We start from the raw sequence: 17,981 nt of genomic DNA, 5'->3' as shown, positions 1-17,981 counted from the left end.
CAGGTTACTGAAGGCAGGTTTCCATGCTGCTCACTGATCAACACGCCAGAGTGTCTCTGGCGCAGAGAGCAGGTGCGAGCGCCTCTTTCCTGGACACGGCTGCAAGACCAAAGCCTGTGGCTCCGTGCCAGGTGGTGCTTCCAAGTTCCTGCCGTGGTGGGTGGTTAATGCAGTGCCGCTGGCCCAGACACGCTCCCCTCCCACTGGCTGAGGCCTCCACTGGCCGGCCCTGAAATCATGGAAGCTAGAGACGGGCAAAGCCGCGTAGGCCCCTCTGTCTGGTTCCTGGCGGTGCTGACCAATCCCCGTGTGTGCGTTCACTGGAGCGCTCAGCGTCCCAAGCCACGGGGCTCCCACCCCTTCCTGGGGCGAGGGATCATTCCCAGCGCTCTGCGTCTCTTGGGAGGCTTTCCTCACGTTCTACTTGACTCTTCCCCTCTTAATTTGATCCCCTTGCCCAGTCCTTCCTGGGGGTTCAAACCCTTCCCCTGTTTCTAAACTGTTCGGGTCCCCCCACCACATGCCCCTCCTTAGCCTTGGCGTAGCCCCTTCTAACTAACCCCGTCTACCACAGCCCTGGGTCGGGCTGGTCGCTCTTCTCGGCACTCCCTCCAATTTGTCAGCTGTGGCACTGAGGTGCTGGGGGGGGGGGGCTGGCCCCGCCCTGCACCGTGGCCTGGTGCCGAGCATGCTGCTCGTGCAGGGGCACTGCAGGAGGTAAAGGGCGTCCTAGGATGGCGCAGTCCCTGCCCCAGAGAACTACCCGGGATTGGGAGTCTCTTCCCGAAAGCCCCACTCTTGCTTGGCCAGAAGTTCTGGGCTGGAGACGGATTGTTAGGGGTTGAGGGGTGCAGACTGGAGGTCCCGTCTGTGAGGCCGGTAATTTTACTGAGGAGTGGGGTGAGGGAGCCGGGGTGCGATCGGGGTCCCATGGGCAGCGAGTGCGCACACCAGTGGTTCCAAGGCTCTTATTTAATGCCATTGTTTATTTACTCATTAAGTTGATTAAAACGAGGGCAGGTGCTGATTTCATCGTCACTGGCACTAGCAAAGCCACTGCCGGGAGCTAGTTCTCCACTCTGTTCTGCACGCTGTTTAATCAGCATCGCGTTTCCGTGTTGTGAAAACAGACTCAAACCGCGGGGCACTTGCACAAGCAGAGTCTGTTCCCAGGCCTTCGCCGTCCGCCAGCCAGGCTCTGCAGCCCCCGGCCCCTGCTTTGCTGCCTTTGCCACAGAGATGGCGGACAGAGGCCCGTGTGCATGTGCGTGTGTGCGGGGGGTGGGGGGGTTGTGCAATGGATGTGGCTCCTGTAGCTGTTTCGATTCAAGAAGTTTGCACTAACCCCCTGCTCCGTGATGAGTAATCAAAGACTTTATAGAAACGCCCACAGAATCAGTCAGGAAGCTGTCCCCTGCCGGAGTGGGACCTCGCAACCTGTCTCTGCATCATCAGATGCAAATGCCACCGGCGCTCGGCATTGTCTGCACGTTCCAGTTGAAAGCCGGGAATCCGGGCTGAGCCGCGGCCCTGGGCAGGTCCAATCGAGCACCTAAAGGTGCAGCGGCTGGGGAGCGATGTGCTCTGGGCATCCCGGGAAGCGCTGGGGTGAGCGTCCCTGAGCCAATTGCCCGGGCAGCCAAATTGTTGTTTCTCAACAGAAAATGAATTTTGTGCAGTAAGAGTTTCTCTGCATGCTCCTTAAGCACCCGTCTCAGGAGGGGATAAATGATGGTGAAATTAAAGAAACGCTTTCTGGGAAGGGCTGTTGTGCGTGAACCCCACAGGCTGTTCTTCACTAGCAGGGGACGCAGAGCACATGGAAAGGCTGTCATCCCCCCACCCCTAAGTTTTGTTTAAATCGAGGGAGTGGCTGGTGCAGATGCAGCTGCCTGGAAATTGCTCTTCAAATGAAAAGACACAATCCCGGCCCCTTTCCTCTGCCAAGCCGTCTTAATTCCCAGTTGTGAGGCTCTGACGCGGGATCCCTGGGCGTCGGTGATTACAGCCCCCAGAGAAGGATGCTGAACGAGACCTTTGCTCCCGGCTCTGCGTAGGAGACGCTTGCAGAAAAAGCCATAGAGGCGCCCCCGGCAGGGCCCCGGGGAAATGGCCGGCGAGGTGCTGGGCGGGGTGCTGACTCCCGGATGGTCTGCCAAGAGCGATGCATGCTGCCCCCCCGCAGGACAGAGGTGGCGCCTGGAAGGGATCATGCAGGAACAGCCACTTGTGTCACCTGTGGGTTAGGAAATAAAATGGCTGCAAACTGCAGCTCCTGGCGCAGGCCCGGAGAGCCTGATCTCTGCTAGGTGTGTGCTCCCATTCCCAGCAGTGCCAGCCGTGCACTCGGTGCCAGCGCCTGTTAGCCGGGTTTCAAGCAGCTGCAGCAGCGGTTTTGCCTGTCTGCAGGAGGGGCAAAGCTCTGCCTTGGGATTCAGGCGCTGACCAGCAGCCTCCTGCGGTGCATGAGCAGGGGGACAGACTGCAGAGCCTGGCTTCCCAGGGGGGCCTCTGGGGAGCCCAAGTCTTCAGCTGCCCCGATCCTACAGCTGTCCCCAGCCCTGCAGCTGTGACAGAGCCAGGAGGTAACAAAGAGGTCGCTCTGGGCTGAATCCTCTCCCAGCACCTTTCCTCTAGGGATCATGGAGCGCCCGCAGCCATCCCGTCGCCAGGATTAACCCCACAAAAGCACGGGGATGGCGGAGCTGGGATAGAACCCAGGAGTCCTGAACTCCAGCCCCTCCCACAACCGCTGGGTGAGACCATTGCCTTGCTCTGCCCTGCGAGTTGGAGGCCTGGAAGACTAACCCAGGGTGACTCCATGTTCTGGCCGGGACCCCGAGAGCGCAGGGGCCTCTGTAGAATGGGCCCACAGGGTGAGGGACCCCTCTCTCTCTCAGGGCTGGGGAAGGGTTCTCGGGGTGCTCCTCAGCCTGCCAGAGCGTCGCTGCCCGGGCTCAGCTCTGCCCCATGGCGGGGAGCTGCAGCCTGAGGCCTGGCTCAGAGCCGGCGCAGTGCCTGCCCCCCACTGCTCGGCTCTCGCCGGCCAGGCGCTCTGAGCTGAGTCCGTGCCCTGGTGTAACTGACTGTCCCGTTGATTGATGGGGGCCGGTCCCACTCCCACGCTGGAGGGGCACAGAAGGAGACGCTGTCCTGGCCCAGGAGCCTCTGTGCGTCGGGCGGGGTGAGCAGCATGAGAAGCCCCCCAGGGATGGACGAGCTATTTCCTGGTGAAATGGACACAGAGGGGTCAGTCTGGTCCACAGTCCAGTACCTTGGCCCTGGTGCCCATCTCTGGGGCTGCAGGGCCTCCGGCCTCCTGTACAGGCTTCTCGCCACAAGGTCTGCGTGGAGCAGGCTGGTTCGCCCTGCTCCCAGCCGTCACAGACACAATCCAGTGGGCAAGGGGAGACACCCCCCATGTGGATGCTGGTCACCTGATGCGGGTCTGGCACACCGAAGAGGTTCCTCCCGAGCTGGGTGTAGCTCCGATCCTGCGGGGCCGTGACAGAGCCCGTGTGGAGTGGCATGGCCGGGGTGTGCCGTAGATGGGTCTGAACTTCTGGCATTCTCCTCCCTGTCCATATCGCTTGGCTTCGAGGGTGGCTTCCCCTGGGGCAGGGACCTTCCTCCAGAAATCTACATCCTTTTCTGCTCTTTCTTGCTGATCCTGCAGCGGATTCAGGGCATGACGTAGCTTGGACTGTGGCCCGGAGGCTGTGATCTGCATGTGAGGAGATATACCTGAGCTCAGGCCCTCGGGTCTCTGCCTCAGACAGAAGAGGACATTGTGCCCTCTAGCACCAGGCCGGGAGTCCCCGCCGAGCCTTGGCTGGTTAGCGCAGCCCAGGCCCCATCGCTCTGCTCTTGTGCCAAGCGGTGCCGTGGCAGCTGGCTCTCCGGCGGCTCTCCCGGGCTCCACATGCTCTTAGCCTCCTGATCTTGTTTTTGTGCCTTCCCAGCCAGGCTGAGCAGCCAGAAATAAATCAGTGACTCAGGCCGAGTAAACACGGTCTCCGAGCAGGTGTTTTCCCAGAGGGCTGCTCTCTCCGTGCGGGAAAGTGACCTGCCCTGTCCGCTGGGCCTGGCTCTTGGCCTCGCTCCCTCCAGGCACCTTCTGGGGAGAGAATCCAGCACAACCAACCATTCAAGGGGAATGGGGAGCCCCTTTCTCATGGCAGAAATCAAGACCCAAAACTGAAAGAACCGCCCCCCCCCCCAGCCGACTCACTCCCCTCCCCCCCCTTTCCTCCTCTCCCTTTGTCCAGTTTCCCTGGCAAAGGTGTCACCTGGCCCCACCCCCCTCCTGGCTCAGGTTACAGGTGCAGGTATCGTCCCTCCCCTAAAGTCACCCCCTGCTCTCCCATCCCCCATGCAGACAGTCCCAGTAAAACTAAACGACATTCCCAGGTCAGTCCGCCCTGCCCCGCTCCCTGCTGCGTCACAAGCTGCTTGTGGGCGCTCTGGGGCAGGAGCTGGCTCTCGCTGAGTCTGGGCTGGGCCTGGCACCCTTGTGTCCCCAGCTGGGGTGGGTGCTGCTCGGGGAGGTTCTGCTCCCCATGGCCCTGTGTAGGAGGGAGGCGATTACCCCCCCTCCAGGCAGGGGTGGGGGCCCGGAGAGGAGAGGTAGAGCCAGTGATAGAACCCCGATCCCCTGAGCTGTGGAGAACGGGCTCCCCTCGCCCCGAGGAGGGGGCTGAATCCTGCGCTGTCACTGCTGTCGGGCTCCGGGGCTGCCCCGGCAGCACCTCACCGGAGCTCAGGGTCTCTGCGTCCCCCTGTTGTGACACTGGGACAGTGAGAGCAGCTCCGTCATGCTCGGGCCATTGGGACCCCCATTGCTCTGGGGCCGTGCCCGGCAGTTCAGACCCCAGCGCTCTGCTGGGTAGGGCCCCTGGGCGCTGGGGCCAGACGCTGCAGAGTGAGGGGTCTCCGAGCCCCTGCCCAAGGGGAGTGTAACGTGCAGAGAGGGGGATGGGCAAGGCCATGCTCAACTGGTGCCACAGATTGTGTTTGGGGGTGAGCCCGGATGGCGCCTGCCCCCTGCCCACCCCTTCTCGCTGCCCTCTCAGCACCGTGGCTGTTGGGATTCTTTGTGGTCCCTGACTCCAGCCCGCCCCCTGCCCTGCCTCGCACTCTCCTGGCCGCCGCATCGTCCAAGGCTTGGCTGAGCATGGAAAGTTTCGCTGCAGGGAATGAGCTGAACCCAGCCCAGCCTCCCCGCAGCCCAGGCCCCTGGGCCGTGCTCCGTTCCATCACTGGAGCGTGACGCTGACCCGGGTACTGCCCAGCCTCCCCCACTCTGCCCATTCTAGCACAGCTGGCGCTGGAGAGAGCCCGGATGGGGGAGCAGGAATTAAGGAGCCCCAGCATTGAGCGCTGCCAGCCAGGGCAGGACACCTGCCTGCGACCCATTCCTGCATCTCTAGTGCTGGGCCAGTTCCTGCACAACCCCACTAGCATGGAATAAAATCCCAGGCCTCCCGCGTTGGGCAGGGTCCTGGGCGCTGGGACCCACACGACAGGCCTGGAGAGCTGTCAATTCGCTCACACGTGCTGGGGCTGGCTCGCCACCGCTAACAGCTGCAGCACTGCGCCAGGGCATGCACCGGGGGGCGGGATGACGTTTTACATGGAAATTTACCAGCCTCCCACAGTCCTTGGTGCTGCAAATATCCCAGACGTGGGGGTTTGTGCCAGCAAAGGGACAGACTGCTGCAGCTCTCCTTCCTGGGGGCTCCTGGTCCCCCCCCCCGCAAGGCTCATCCCTCACTGGCTCTGCTTGGGGGGCTGGAGAGATGGGGCCCAGCCTGGTCTCGGAGCAGAAGGGAAATCTAACATCGCGGCCCCTGCTGCCAGGATGTTGGCTAATAAACTCGCCCCCTTGACCAGCGTTCGCCTGCCCCAGGGCGTGTTCTCCAGCAAGGAAAGCAATAACTGTGCAGGGCTGGAGGATGCAGACAGCCTCGCAGGCTGCTCTAGGGCTGAGGCTGGGGCTGGGCAGGGAGGGACGTGGGCCTGTAAACTCGCTCTGTAATTGCACCTAGAGACTAATGAGAGGCCCCCGCCATAAACCGAACAGAAATGAAGTCGGGAGACGAACTTGCTGAGGAGGGTTAGCTGCTCCCGTGGGCGTCTGGTGCTTTCTCTGCCTTAGGATCTTTCCGGGGGTGAGAACACTTCTGTGACTCTCCGAGCCACTCGGAGGCACGTGCAGCCGGGCAACTCTCACAGGCAAAATGCTCAGTGTTTCCATCTGCTTCCCCAGCAGGCGGAGGTGCTGGGGGGAGGACTCCACAGTGGATGGGTCAATACAGGGGACTGACACACCAGCCGGGGTCTGCTGGGTAAATGGAAGCCTTGTAACCTCTGCTCTGCAGGGCATTGTGGGGGAGCAACTGGCCATACGACCAGCCACATTGGGTCAGCCCCATGGTCCATCTAGCCCCATGCCCTGTCGCTGACAGTGGCCAGTGCCAGGTGTGACAGAGGGAGTGAACAGAGCAGGGTAATTATTGAGAGATGCCTCCCCTATTGTCCAGTCCCAGCGTCTGGCAGTCAGAGGTTCAGGGACACCTGGAGCGTGGGCTTGCATCCCTGACCATCTAGGCTAACAGCCACCGATGGACCTGTCCTCCAGGAACGTATCTAGTTATTTTTTGAACCGTTATACTTTTGTCCTTCACAACATCCCCTACCAACGAGTTCCACAGGGTGACACTGCATTGTGTGCAGAAATACTTCCTTTTGTTTGTTTTAAACCTGCTGTCTGTTCATTTAATTGGGTGACCCCAGTTCTTGTGTTATGGGAAGGGTTAAATAACACTTTCCTATTCACTTTCTCCATGCCAGTCTTGATTTTATAGACCTCAATCATATCCCCGCTTAGTCATCTATTTTCCAAGCTGAATAGTCCGTCTTTTTGATCTCTCCTCGTGTAGGAGCTGTTCCATACCCCTAGTCATTTTTGTTGCCCTTCTCTGCCCCTTTTCCAATTCTATCTTTTTTGAGATGGGGCAACCAGAACTGCACACACTAGTCAAGGTGCAGGCGTACCATGGATTTATATAGTGTCATTAGGATATTTTCTGTCTTATCTATCCCTTTCCTAACGGTTCCTAACATTCTGTTTAGGTTTTTTTTTTTACTGCTGCTGCACATTGAGCAGATGTTTTCAGGGAACTATCCACGATGACTCCAAGATCTCTTTCTTGAGTGGTAACAGCTAAGTTTAGACCCCATCATTTTGTATGTATAGTTGGGATTATGTTTTCCAATGTGCATTACTTTGCATTTATCAACATTGAATTTCATCTGCCATTTTGTTGCCCAGTCACCCAGTTTTGTGAGATCCCTTTGTAACTCTTCGCAGTCAGTCAGAGGGTGTCTCTCTCTCTTTCTCCAGGGCACACTGGGCATTGGGCAGAGTCCATCTCGGGCAGCCCCGGGGTCCAGTACCAGCAGCAAAGCTACAGCCAGAGAGGTAGCAGGCAGGTGGGGCTGGGGACTGGCCTGAAAGCCCTTGACCATGGACTGAGGAGAGTTAAATGTTAAACCCTTTCCGTGTGTGTTCGGGGCTACCCCACTGAAAGGGGGGGGGGGCAGAGCCAGCCCTTGAAGAACCCAGGAGCCCGGGCTGCCAACTTCCTCCTGTCGCCTCTAGAAACCACTTCTGTCCCCCGGGGCTGCTCACCGTTCCACCCAGGCCTTGCCCTGAGCTCAGCAGGTGGCTGGCTGGTGGGGCTAAGGAGGGGCCAGGCTGTGCCCCACTCCCCTTCAGGGAACGGGCTGGGGCAGCCACCCGAAGAGGCAGCAGGCGTTTCCTGTGTAGCTTGTGGCGCGTGGCACCTCGTGGTCCAGGCGGCTGCCCGGGGGCAGCTGGGGGCGTGGCTGGTTGTTGCTCATCCATCAGGAGCGAATGAAGAGGCATGAGGCCAGGGCAGTTAGTGGTAAGTGGCCTCGGGGGGCCCCGCAGCCAGAGGGTAATTTGATTGCACTCGCCCGCTGTCCCTGCAATGCATGGCTGAGCTGCCAGCAGGGGACAGCACCCATATATAACTAGCCCTTAGGAAGGGGCTGCGGGGCCAGCTGCTGCTCCCTGAAAAATGGCCTCGCTCATTGGTGCAAATTTAAACAAGTTGGTCACTGTCCCTGCATCTCCCCCACTGCCTGGCACAGGCCCCGCTCACCCCCACCCAGGCCGGGGGGCTCCCACAGCGGCCTGCTCCCTCCCAGCTCAGTGACTCCCTGCACACGGGGGGTGAGAGCCCCCAGCGTCTCTGTGCATCACGTGGGCGAGCCTCACAGCACTCGCGGCGTTTCTCCCCAGCATCCATTAGCCTCCCTCTTTCTCTGCCCAGTCCCCAACCGTGTCAGGGAGCCTGACTCCAGCCTGTGCCAGTTCTCTCCCTGCCACATGGTGCAGCCCTGCGAGCTGGAGAGCCGGGACTCGACAGGCTGAAACCCTGGCCCGCTTCTGTCCCCCTCTGCCCAGTCTGCGCAGTGTCTGAGCTGCCAGCCCATGGCCATGGGAGCTGTCACAGAGCCATCCCAGGGACAGCACGCCTGCCTCCATCCTCAGCCCCTAGCCCCGCCAGCTGGTGTCAGCATTATGCCTGAGAGGTGTGGTGCCAAGAACACAGGAATTCTGCTCCAGTCACTGGGCAAATGGCCTGTGCAGCAAGGGGAAAGCTTCAGCCAGCCTTGTGCTGCCTCGAGGAAGGCTGAAAGTGCTGGGTTCCCTGCCCTGCTCTGCCAGCCCCTCCTGCCCTGGCTGACCCGCTGGGTTTACATTGGGTCTGCGTTAATCCATGCTTGGCTGCTCGGGGTGCTGAGGGTCCAGCCGCGGGGAGGAGCTGCTCTGCTCCCTGGGCATTGAGATTGGCATTGAATTATCCCCCCGATTTCATCCACGCCAGCCAGGGAGCCCTGCACCTGCACGGCAGGGGCATCTCTGCACTGCAGGGTCCGGCTGGCCCCTCGCTCCCCCAGGGAGAACTGGCACCGCTCGAGGAGTCAGACCCTGGTGGGTGGGGCAGGGGGGGATTTGGGGGCAGGGGCAGCAGGCGGGAGTGGGGTCAAGGGACATGGATCTAGCTGGCGAGGCTGCTGCCACGGAGGGGCCCACGCGTCAGCCCAGCAGCCCCTGCCATCTACGTGCGGCGAGGGCCTGAGTTTGAATCCTGGCGTCCTAGAGCTGCAGCCAGGCTCTGGGCAGCAGGTGGAAGCAAGTCAGCTCTGTGCTGCCATCTAGTGGCCTTCACTGGAGCATCAAAACCCTCAGCTCTTTCCATTGGCCACCCCTGGTTATGGTTCGCTTTGGGGTAGGCCCTCCTAGGGCCCCAATCACAGGCCCTGGGTCCCTGGCGCTAGGCGCTGTACAAACCCAGACATACAGCCAGTCCCTGGCTGCAGAGCTGGCAGTCGGAGTAGCTTTAGTTAGTACAAACTCTTTGTGGCTGTTCTGCCTGGGGACTGTGGCAGGCGCCTACTGGGGACGAGGACGTGGAGTTAGAAATGACCAAGTCCGAGGCAGAAGTCAAACTCAAACAGCTTCATGGGAGCGAATCGGGGGGCTCGGAAAATCTCCATCCAAGAATGTTAATGGAACTGGCCCGTGAAATTGCAAGGCCAAGAGCCAGGATTTCTAATGAATCGCTAAACTCGGGCTTGTGCCCGATGACTGAAGAATTGATTTACGTTAAGGGCCAATGGTGGCACGCGAACAAATGGATATAAACTGGCCCAGACACCAGACAAACGTTTCTAACCATCGGAGGAGTGACGCTTTGGCGCAGTGGGAACAAAAAACTGAACTGGCTTCAAGCCTGAGCTTGATGAGTCTGTGGAGGGGACGGTCTGAGGAGCGAGGGAAACGTTCTAGAGCCAGAACCATCCTTTGGATCTTAGCTGCCCTCCCAGGGCCTTGCCTGAGTCAAGGGGGGCACGTGCCTGAGGCACAAGGGGTGGAGCAGGGGCTTACCAGACACACTGGGACACCCCGGAGTCGGTCAGTGTCCTGGGGCCTGTATTGCTCTCATCAGTGTGACTCTCACCAGGCAAACCCCAGAGACTTTGTTTCCTGAATCCTTGTTCCGTTTTGCAACCCGGGCAAAGATCCCCACCTCCCCCTGCCAGGGGGGGAAGGACCCTAATCATAGAATCTCAGAGTTGGAAGGGACCTCAGGAGGTATCTAGTCCAACCCCCTGCTCAAAGCAGGACCAATCCCCAACTAAATCATCCCAGCCAGGGCTTTGTCAAGCTGGGCCTTAAAAACCTCTAAGGAAGGAGATTCCACCACCTCCCTAGGGAACCCATTCCAGTGCTTCATCACCCTCCTAGTGAAATAGTGTTTCCTAATATCCAACCTAGACCTCCCCCACTGCAACTTGAGACCATTGCTCCTTGTTCTGTCATCTGCCACCACTGAGAACAGCCGAGCTCCATCCTCTTTGGAACCCCCCTTCAGGTAGTTGACGGCTGCTATCAAATCCCCCCTCACTCTTCTCTTCTGCAGACTAAATAACCCCAGGTCCCTCAGCCTCTCCTCATAAGTCATGTGCCCCAGCCCCCTAATCATTTTTGTTGCCCTCCGCTGGACTCTTTCCAATTTTTCCACATCCTTCTTGTAGTGTGGGGCCCAAAACTGGACACAGTACTCCAGATGAGGCCTCACCAGGACTGAATAGAGGGGAATGATCACGTCCCTCGATCTGCTGGCAATGCCCCTACTTATACAGCCCAAAATGCCGTTAGCCTTCTTGGCAGCAAGGGCACACTGTCGACTCATATCCAGCTTCTCATCCACTGTAACCCCTAGGTCCTTTTCTGCAGAACTGCTGCCTAGCCATTCGGTCCCTAGTCTGTAGCAATGCATGGGATTCTTCCGTCCTAAGTGCAGGACTCTGCACTTGTCCTTGATGAACCTCATCAGATTTCTTTTGGCCCAATCCACTAATTTGTCTAGGTCCCTCTGTATCCTATCCCTACCCTCCAGCGTATCTACCACTCCAGTTTAGTGTCACCTGCAAACTTGCTGAGGGTGCAGTCCACGCCATCCTCCAGATCATTAATGAAGATATTGAACAAAACCGGCCCCAGGACCGACCCTTGGGGCACTCCACTTGAAACCGGCTGCCAACTAGACATGGAGCCGTTGATCACTACCTGTTGAGCCCGACGATCTAGCCAGCTTTCTATCCACCTTATAGTCCATTCATCCAGCCCATACTTCTTTAACTTGCTGGCAAGAATACTGTGGGAGACCGTATCAAAAGCTTTGCTAAAGTCAAGGAATAACACATCCACTGCTTTTCCCTCATCCACAGTTCCAGTTATCTCGTCATAGAAGGCAATTAGGTTAGTCAGGCATGACTTGCCCTTGGTGAATCCATGCTGACTGTTCCTGATCACTTTCCTCTCCTCTAAGTGCTTCAGAATTGATTCCTTGAGGACCTGCTCCATGATTTTTCCAGGGACTGTAGTTCCCTGGATCCTTCTCCTTCCCTTTTTTAAAGATGGGCACTACATTAGCCTTTTTCCAGTCATCAATGGGATCGCAGGGAGGAGCTCAGCAGAGCTGGGCTGTCTCCTGCCGGGTGCATATACAAAGCAGCGTACAAGGGTGAGTCACGTGAGGGTGCCAAGATCCAGCTCCGAGCACTGCCAGTGCAGGCAGCAGAGTTGGCAAACTCTCCAGGGCAGAGGCTTCTCTCAGTCCTTGCCCTGGCAGCACCAGGCAAGCGCCTGGCACGAGAGCAGTGCGTTGTGATGGTGATAGTGGGTCAGATCCTTGCATCTGGCCACTCCTGTGCTGGGGGCTGCCTGCATCAGGGTTTCTGGGTTTGGCTGCGTGATCCCCCCCAGAGCTGCCCAGAGGGAGCGGGGGACCAGAGCCATCCAAACCGGGCTGCTGATCTCTCCTGGGCAGGCAGTGCCAGGCTGGTTGCCCAAAGGCAGTTAGAAGGTTTGGGTCATTGTATATTTGCGTCCCCCCAGGGGGAATGCTCTAATGTGGGGTCTCTTGCTGCCCTGCTCCCAGGCCCCAAGCACCCCGAGTTACAGCAGGGTTCAGTGCCCAGCTTTGCCTGCCAGCAGACGGGGAGGGCAGGTTCCACCCCACAGCGGCACTGCCGCTCACCCTGAGTCCTCCGGACGGCAGCAGGCTGAGCTCTCCCCGTGTGGCAGGCTCCCCCTCGAGCGCTTGGATCCAGCGCTGGGACTGCATCCCTTGCTGCTGCAGCTGCCAGGCCTGGCCCCAGGGCCAGTAAATCCTGCCAACCAGGTCTCCTTTACCTGCTGCTCAGAGAACTCGACGAGGCTGGTGCAGGGCTGCCCGCGGCTGGTTAGATCCTGCCGGGCCGCAGTCCTCGAGGGGCTGTGTCCGGACTTGGCTCAGCTGCTGCACTGAAAAGCCAGGCAGCTCCTCTGCGTGCGGAGGCGCAGGGTGATACAGCCCGAGCCACCGGGAACGGCGTGAGCGGGATGTTCCTGTGACTCATGTTAGACATGGCAACCGTGGGGAGCTCAGTTCCCATGGCCCAGTCTGTCCGTGGCCTCCCTGCTGAGTCGGCCTCCCAGGGAGCCGCTTGGTGCCAGCTGTGAGGGCAGTTTCCAGTTCCCATTACGCACTGGAGGACCCTCCTGTGATGGTTCTGCAGGGCAGGAGGTGTGGGGGGGTGACAGCCAGCTGGGCCTTCTCCGCCTTCAGGGAGCTGGTGAGGAGTTAACGATGCGTCATCTGAGCTGCAGTGAGACGTTCAGTGGAGACAGACAGGGCTTCGGAACAAGCTTCCTGAAACGGGGGCCCCACGGCTGGATTGTGCTGGGGCCTGGGACTTGGGAAGGGTCATGAGGTGGGAACCCAGGTCCCCAGTCCAGTTCCAAGGCTGAGTGCCTGCAATGCTCCCCTGTCACGGCGTCCCCGGGCGATGCTCTGGAACTGCTCCATACGAAGCCAGGCAGGACTCGGGGGGAGCCTCCTCTGTGAGCAGATTGTCTCCAGGCAAGAAGCTTACAAAGCTTTGACCTTCCTGGGTCTGGCCTCAGAGCATTCAGCCTCCCCTGCCCCTCCATGCACTTCCTGCAGCGAGTCCCTACAGGCGGGGTCCTGGGGCAGCCAGAGGGCCCTGCACCCCAACTCCGCAGTCAGACGTGACTCCCAGCCAGCTAGTAAAACAGAGGTTTATTAGACAACAGGAGCACGGTCTAAAACAGAGCTTGTAGGTACAGAGAACAGGACCCCTAAGTCAGGTCCATCTTGGGGAGGCAGGAAGACCAGTGCCCCGTCTGGGCCCTCCCTCCATTTCCCCAGCCAGCTCCAAACTGAAACTCCCTCCAGCGTCTCACTCAGCCTCCCCCCGGCTCCTCCCCCAGCCTTTGTCATCCCGGGCAAAGGTGTCACCTGGCTCCAACCCCCTTCCTGGTTCTCATGTTACGTGCTCAGGTCTCCTCCCTCAAGGCCAGTCTCCCATCCCCAATGCAGACAGTCTCAGCCAAACTCCCCCGGCCAACACTCCCCACTCAGCATTCAAAGACCACATTATGAACAGTCCCACTTTGTCACATCCCGCCCCCCCTTCACTGCAGGGTAGCAGGGCTGTGTGTGTGTGTGTGTGTGTGAGAGAGAGAGAGAGAGCGCGCTCTGGGGGGGAGGGGTTCCTGGCCCCACATGCTATGGAGGGTGGCCAGGTGCTCCTGGCTGCAGGGAAGCGGCCATCCCTTCATGCCCTCCTGTGTTAACCGCTCCAGGCCCGGTGGCGCCGAGCGTGTCTGGTTGGTTTGTCTGTCTTGACCCACAGCCCAGATGTACGAACTCGGTGTGAGTGGGGCCCCTGCGGCTGCCGCAGCGCGAGGTCCGTGGAAATGCTTCTGCTGCCCAAGAGGGTTTGCCAGGACAAGGCTTTGGCTTGCAGGCTCCTGGGCAGCAGCCAGGCGGGAGCCCAGCTGGGCTCTGCCGTGGGGTCTGGGCTGCGGCTGACGCAGGGAGCCGTTCCTGAGCCGGTGCAGACAGCCAGAGGGGGAGAGTTTCCCAGCGGCGCTGGGAGCAGAGGAGGAGCCGGTGGCTGTGCCGCCTTGGGGGCTTGGAGATCGCTCTGCCCAGCCAGCCACATGCGCTCCCGGCTGCCCAGCTGTGCCACTGGGACTCTGCCTACAGCCACATCGCGCATCTCCCTGCGTGGGAGCGACACTGACCCACTGCTGCCTGCCCCCTCCCCAGTGACTCTCCACCCCGGAAACCCTGTCGCCTGGCCCCACTGCTCAGGTGTTCTTCTCGCTGCCCTGGGGCCTGGCGCTGATGGTGGAGACTGGAGCGAGGTGGGACCCAGAGCTCCTGAAGGGGTTGTGGGCAGGCTGCTATGTGGCCCGTCCCCGTACAGCAGTGCCATGTGAGGAGGTTCTGAGCAGGGCTGGGGACTGTCCTGGGCTGTGGGCTCCCACACTGCTTAGTGGGGCTGTGCCTGGCGGGGCTGTTTGGAGATGTCCCTTTTCCGGCACAGCTGTGGGGGATGTTTAAGTGGTATATGAAGCTTGCGCAAGCAGCAGTGGGATGATTTAGTTGGGAACTGGTCCTGCTTTGAGCAGGGGGTTGGACTAGATACCTCCTGAGGTCCCTTCCACCCCTGATATTCTATGATTCAGTGCAGCGCTCCCAGCCAGGCTACCCATTGCCTGTGCTCCAGGGAGGGGCTCTGCCCCACTGCTCTCCTTGCCAGGCCTCTCTGGGGGTGCCTGGGGAACGGGGGGAGCACGGGGGGAACCCGTCTGGGTTGGGAGAATGAAGGGGGGGCTGCCCCTGCGGCTGGCAGAGCGAGGGGGCACCTTGAGCTGAGCCTCCCCCGGGCAAGCTGGTGCCAGGGGAAGCCAGTGGGCCAGCTCCCCAGAGGGCGTACGCTGGCGTAGCTGCACTGAAGTCTTTGGATTTACACCAGCTGCGGATCCAGCCCCTGTGGTTTACGATCCTGAGCAGGGAAAGTCTCCCCGGTCCTGCCCCAGATTCCAGTGCAGTTTAACGTCTCCGCAGTTGAGGCAGCCGGTGCAGTTGCTGACGGGGAAGGGCTGAGTGCCCAGTGGGGGAGCAACAAGGCTGGGGGTGCTGCGCTGCTTCTCCCTTCCACGGAGAGCCCCGGCTTGTCCGTGCAGCGGGCGAGGGAGCGAGCGTCCCTGTGCCAGACCGGCCTGGCCCAGCCCGAGCAGCGAGGGGGGCTTGCTTCGTATTTCAGTATCTGCTGAGCCAGACAGTTGTTTAATTTCCCAGGCAGGGACGGGAGGGGAATGGAAAGTTTCCCTGGGAGCGAGAGCGCTGTGTTTGCAATGCGCTTCCTGCTTTGTACCAAACGGACAGTTTGTCTTCTCTGAATGGGACCCGGGGAGACGGCGCTGCGAGACCCTCAGGAAACGGAGCCGCGTAGCAACGTCCCGCCGGCCCCCCAGTCACGCTCGTTCACCTTCAGCCAGAGCACAGCGCGGAGCCAGAGCGAGAGGGGGCAGGCAGCCTCCATGGAGCTTCTGCGCACAATCAAACTGATGGCCTGAAAGTGACTGCAGCGGCCCCCGCGCCCCCTCTCTGCCAGCCTGGGCCCCGCTGTGGGCAGGGGAGCCCTCAAAGTGATTTTCCTGGGGGAGAGTTTTCAACAGGGGGGTGAAGGCCTGGCTGAGCCTCTTGTGCATGTGGCCCCCCCACACACACTAATTTGTGGCTCCGAAATGCTGAACCCGAAGCATAGCTCCCCGGGGGCCTCCCCCAGTGCCTCCCCCTGCAGCTCCCCCCGCAACTCGCCCATCCTCTTCAGGAAGCTCATGATGAACCAGAGCATCCGCATGCAGCGGCGTTTTACCGTGGCTCACCCCCTCTGGTAAGGGCTGGGGCTGCCCACTGCCGGGCAGGGCTGGGCAGGTAGGGGGGCTGCTCACCGCCGGACAGGGCAGGGCTGGGCAGGACGGAGCCAGGCAGGGCTGGGCAGGGCAGGGCGGAGCCGGGCTGGGCAGGGCGGAGCTGGTCAGGTAGGGGGGCTGCCCACCGCCGGGCAGGATGGAGCCAGGCAGGGCAGGGTGGCCAGTGCAGAGCGATGTGCAGAGGCTGCTGCCGGGCCGGTTCCAGGGTTGGCAGGGTGCTGAGACCTGAACTCACTGGGAGACTTTGAGAGGCGCCCGCAGATGATCTGGGCAGTTAGGCCTGTCTGTGTGGCGTGGGGAACTTCCCTTCCCCGCCTCCCTGGCCCCAGCCCAGCTCTGCATGTTATGTGGGTGACACAAGGTACCAGCCATGGGTGGGCGCTGACAAGAGCAGAGAACTTGGGGTGTTTAGGTGATGCCAGGAGGTGCCCAGAGCTGGTTCCCCAACCAAGCGCTGTCTTTGGCGGGTGCTCGGTAGGTGCCTGCAGGCCAGGTGTGTGGGGCTGCTCCCCGCTGCTGGTCCTTCTCCCTGGCCGCACCGTGGGAGGCTCATGCAGAGCTGGCATCAACCCTGCTCGGACCCTGCAGCCCTGAGCAAAAGCAGCTCTGAGGCCAGGAACCCCGGCACCTCTCCCCTGGCGAAGGCCCTGTGGGGCCGGAGGGTTCCCCCTGCCCAGCCCCCAGCAGGCCAGGCGCACAGGGGATGCGGGGCTGAGCCAGGAGGCGCTGAGTGGGGAAAGCTGGCTCAGGCCAGGCCGGGCAGCTCCAGCTCTGGGGGATCGAGCCCTCCACCCACTTACGCGAACTGGGGAAGGTCCCAGTCCAGCCTCCCGCTGGCGGAAGGACCTTTGTTTGCCTGGCCTGGCTGATTACTTCCTACCACTTCCATACTCCACCTGGCAGAGGCCTGGGGCCAGGGCAGCCCCTCTCTGGCCAGCGGGCTGCCGGGCCGCCTGGATGGAGGGTGCTGGGGATCTGGGAGGAGCCGGGCTGTCTGGGAGCTGGGCGGCAGCTGCGCGGCAGATGTGGGAATGTAAATAGAAAGGGTGTTTGTTACGCCAGAGAGAGGAAAACAAGCAGCAGACTCATCCTGTGCCCCCTTCCCCCCCCCCATCATGCCCCAGCTGGGCAGGCCAGGTGGGCCACAGGCGCCTGCTGCTGGGTCCTGCACCTCTCTTTATGTACCTGCAGACTCCACCCGTTTCCCCATCATCTCCCCTGCCCCCAGCATGCCCAGCCCCACCCCTGCTAACACGCAGGGGCCAGCAGCCCTGGATGCAGCAAGGCTGGGGGGTCATTGATGCCCCAGCTCTGCATTCTCTCGGCTCCCACCTGCACCTGCCGAGAGCCCCAGGCCCGAGCAGAGCCGGGCCGCTCAGGCTGGAGGGCGCGAGCTGCAAATGCCCCAGCTTTGCACACTGGCCTCGGCACTCGGTCACCCTGCCCAGGGGCTTGGAGCTGCTGAGCGGGTGGACAGGCTGCCCCCCAGCTGGGCCCTCCGTGTGCTGCCTGCATGGCAGCACAGGGGACGTTGGGGCCTTTGAGCCCAGCCACTCCCCTGCTTGGGCTGCGCACTGGCATATCCCACACAGAGGAGTCTGGAGGGGCAGGTGGCGAGCGCTCTGGGAGGGGCATTGGTGCAGGGTGGATGCCAGACAGCAGTGGGCATTGTTCTCCCAAGGCCACTGCACCCACCCGGCAGGGGCCCGGCTATGGGGGGGGGGGCAGCTGCAGCGGCCCACGTGAGGCAGGGGTTGGCCTGGTGAGTGAACATGAAACAAGCCGTGTGGCTGGCTGCTCTGCAGATGCTGCCTGGCGCCAGCCCGCAGCCCCGGTGACATTTCCAGACTGGCTGCTTAAGGCAGCGTGTGATGCCGGCAGCACCATTCCATTCTTGGGCTCTCTCTCCCCCACGAATCCCTGAGCTGGGGGGGCGGGGTGCAGGAATGACAGCCCCAGAGCTGGCCCAGCAGGTCCTCACGCGCGGGGTCACGGGACTGCCCTGCCTCTGGTGCAGGACGTGAGCAGCTGAACCCTTTGCAATGGCAACAAGAGCTATTTATAGAGGAAACAAACCTCCCAGGAC

General features: G+C 60.9%; 1 protein-coding gene across 1 annotated transcript in view; it reads left to right on the top strand.

Annotated features, from left to right (window-relative positions):
- The first annotated feature begins 15,757 nt into the window (after positions 1 to 15,757).
- The window catches only part of PDE4C (phosphodiesterase 4C), a 36,966-nt gene continuing 34,742 nt past the window's right edge, over positions 15,758 to 17,981 (top strand). The window contains exon 1 of the mRNA XM_024194223.2: positions 15,758 to 15,855. Within this exon, the coding sequence (XP_024049991.1) occupies positions 15,800 to 15,855 (56 nt within the window). The 5' untranslated portion in view covers positions 15,758 to 15,799. The remainder of the gene's footprint in view (positions 15,856 to 17,981) is intronic.

Source organism: Terrapene carolina, unplaced genomic scaffold (assembly GCF_002925995.2).
Source record: "Terrapene carolina triunguis isolate 2854851 unplaced genomic scaffold, T_m_triunguis-2.0 Scaffold194, whole genome shotgun sequence".
Lineage (NCBI taxonomy): Eukaryota > Metazoa > Chordata > Testudines > Emydidae > Terrapene > Terrapene triunguis.
The sequence above is the reverse complement of the archived record's forward strand: the minus strand, read 5'-3'. Positions and strand labels throughout refer to the sequence as shown.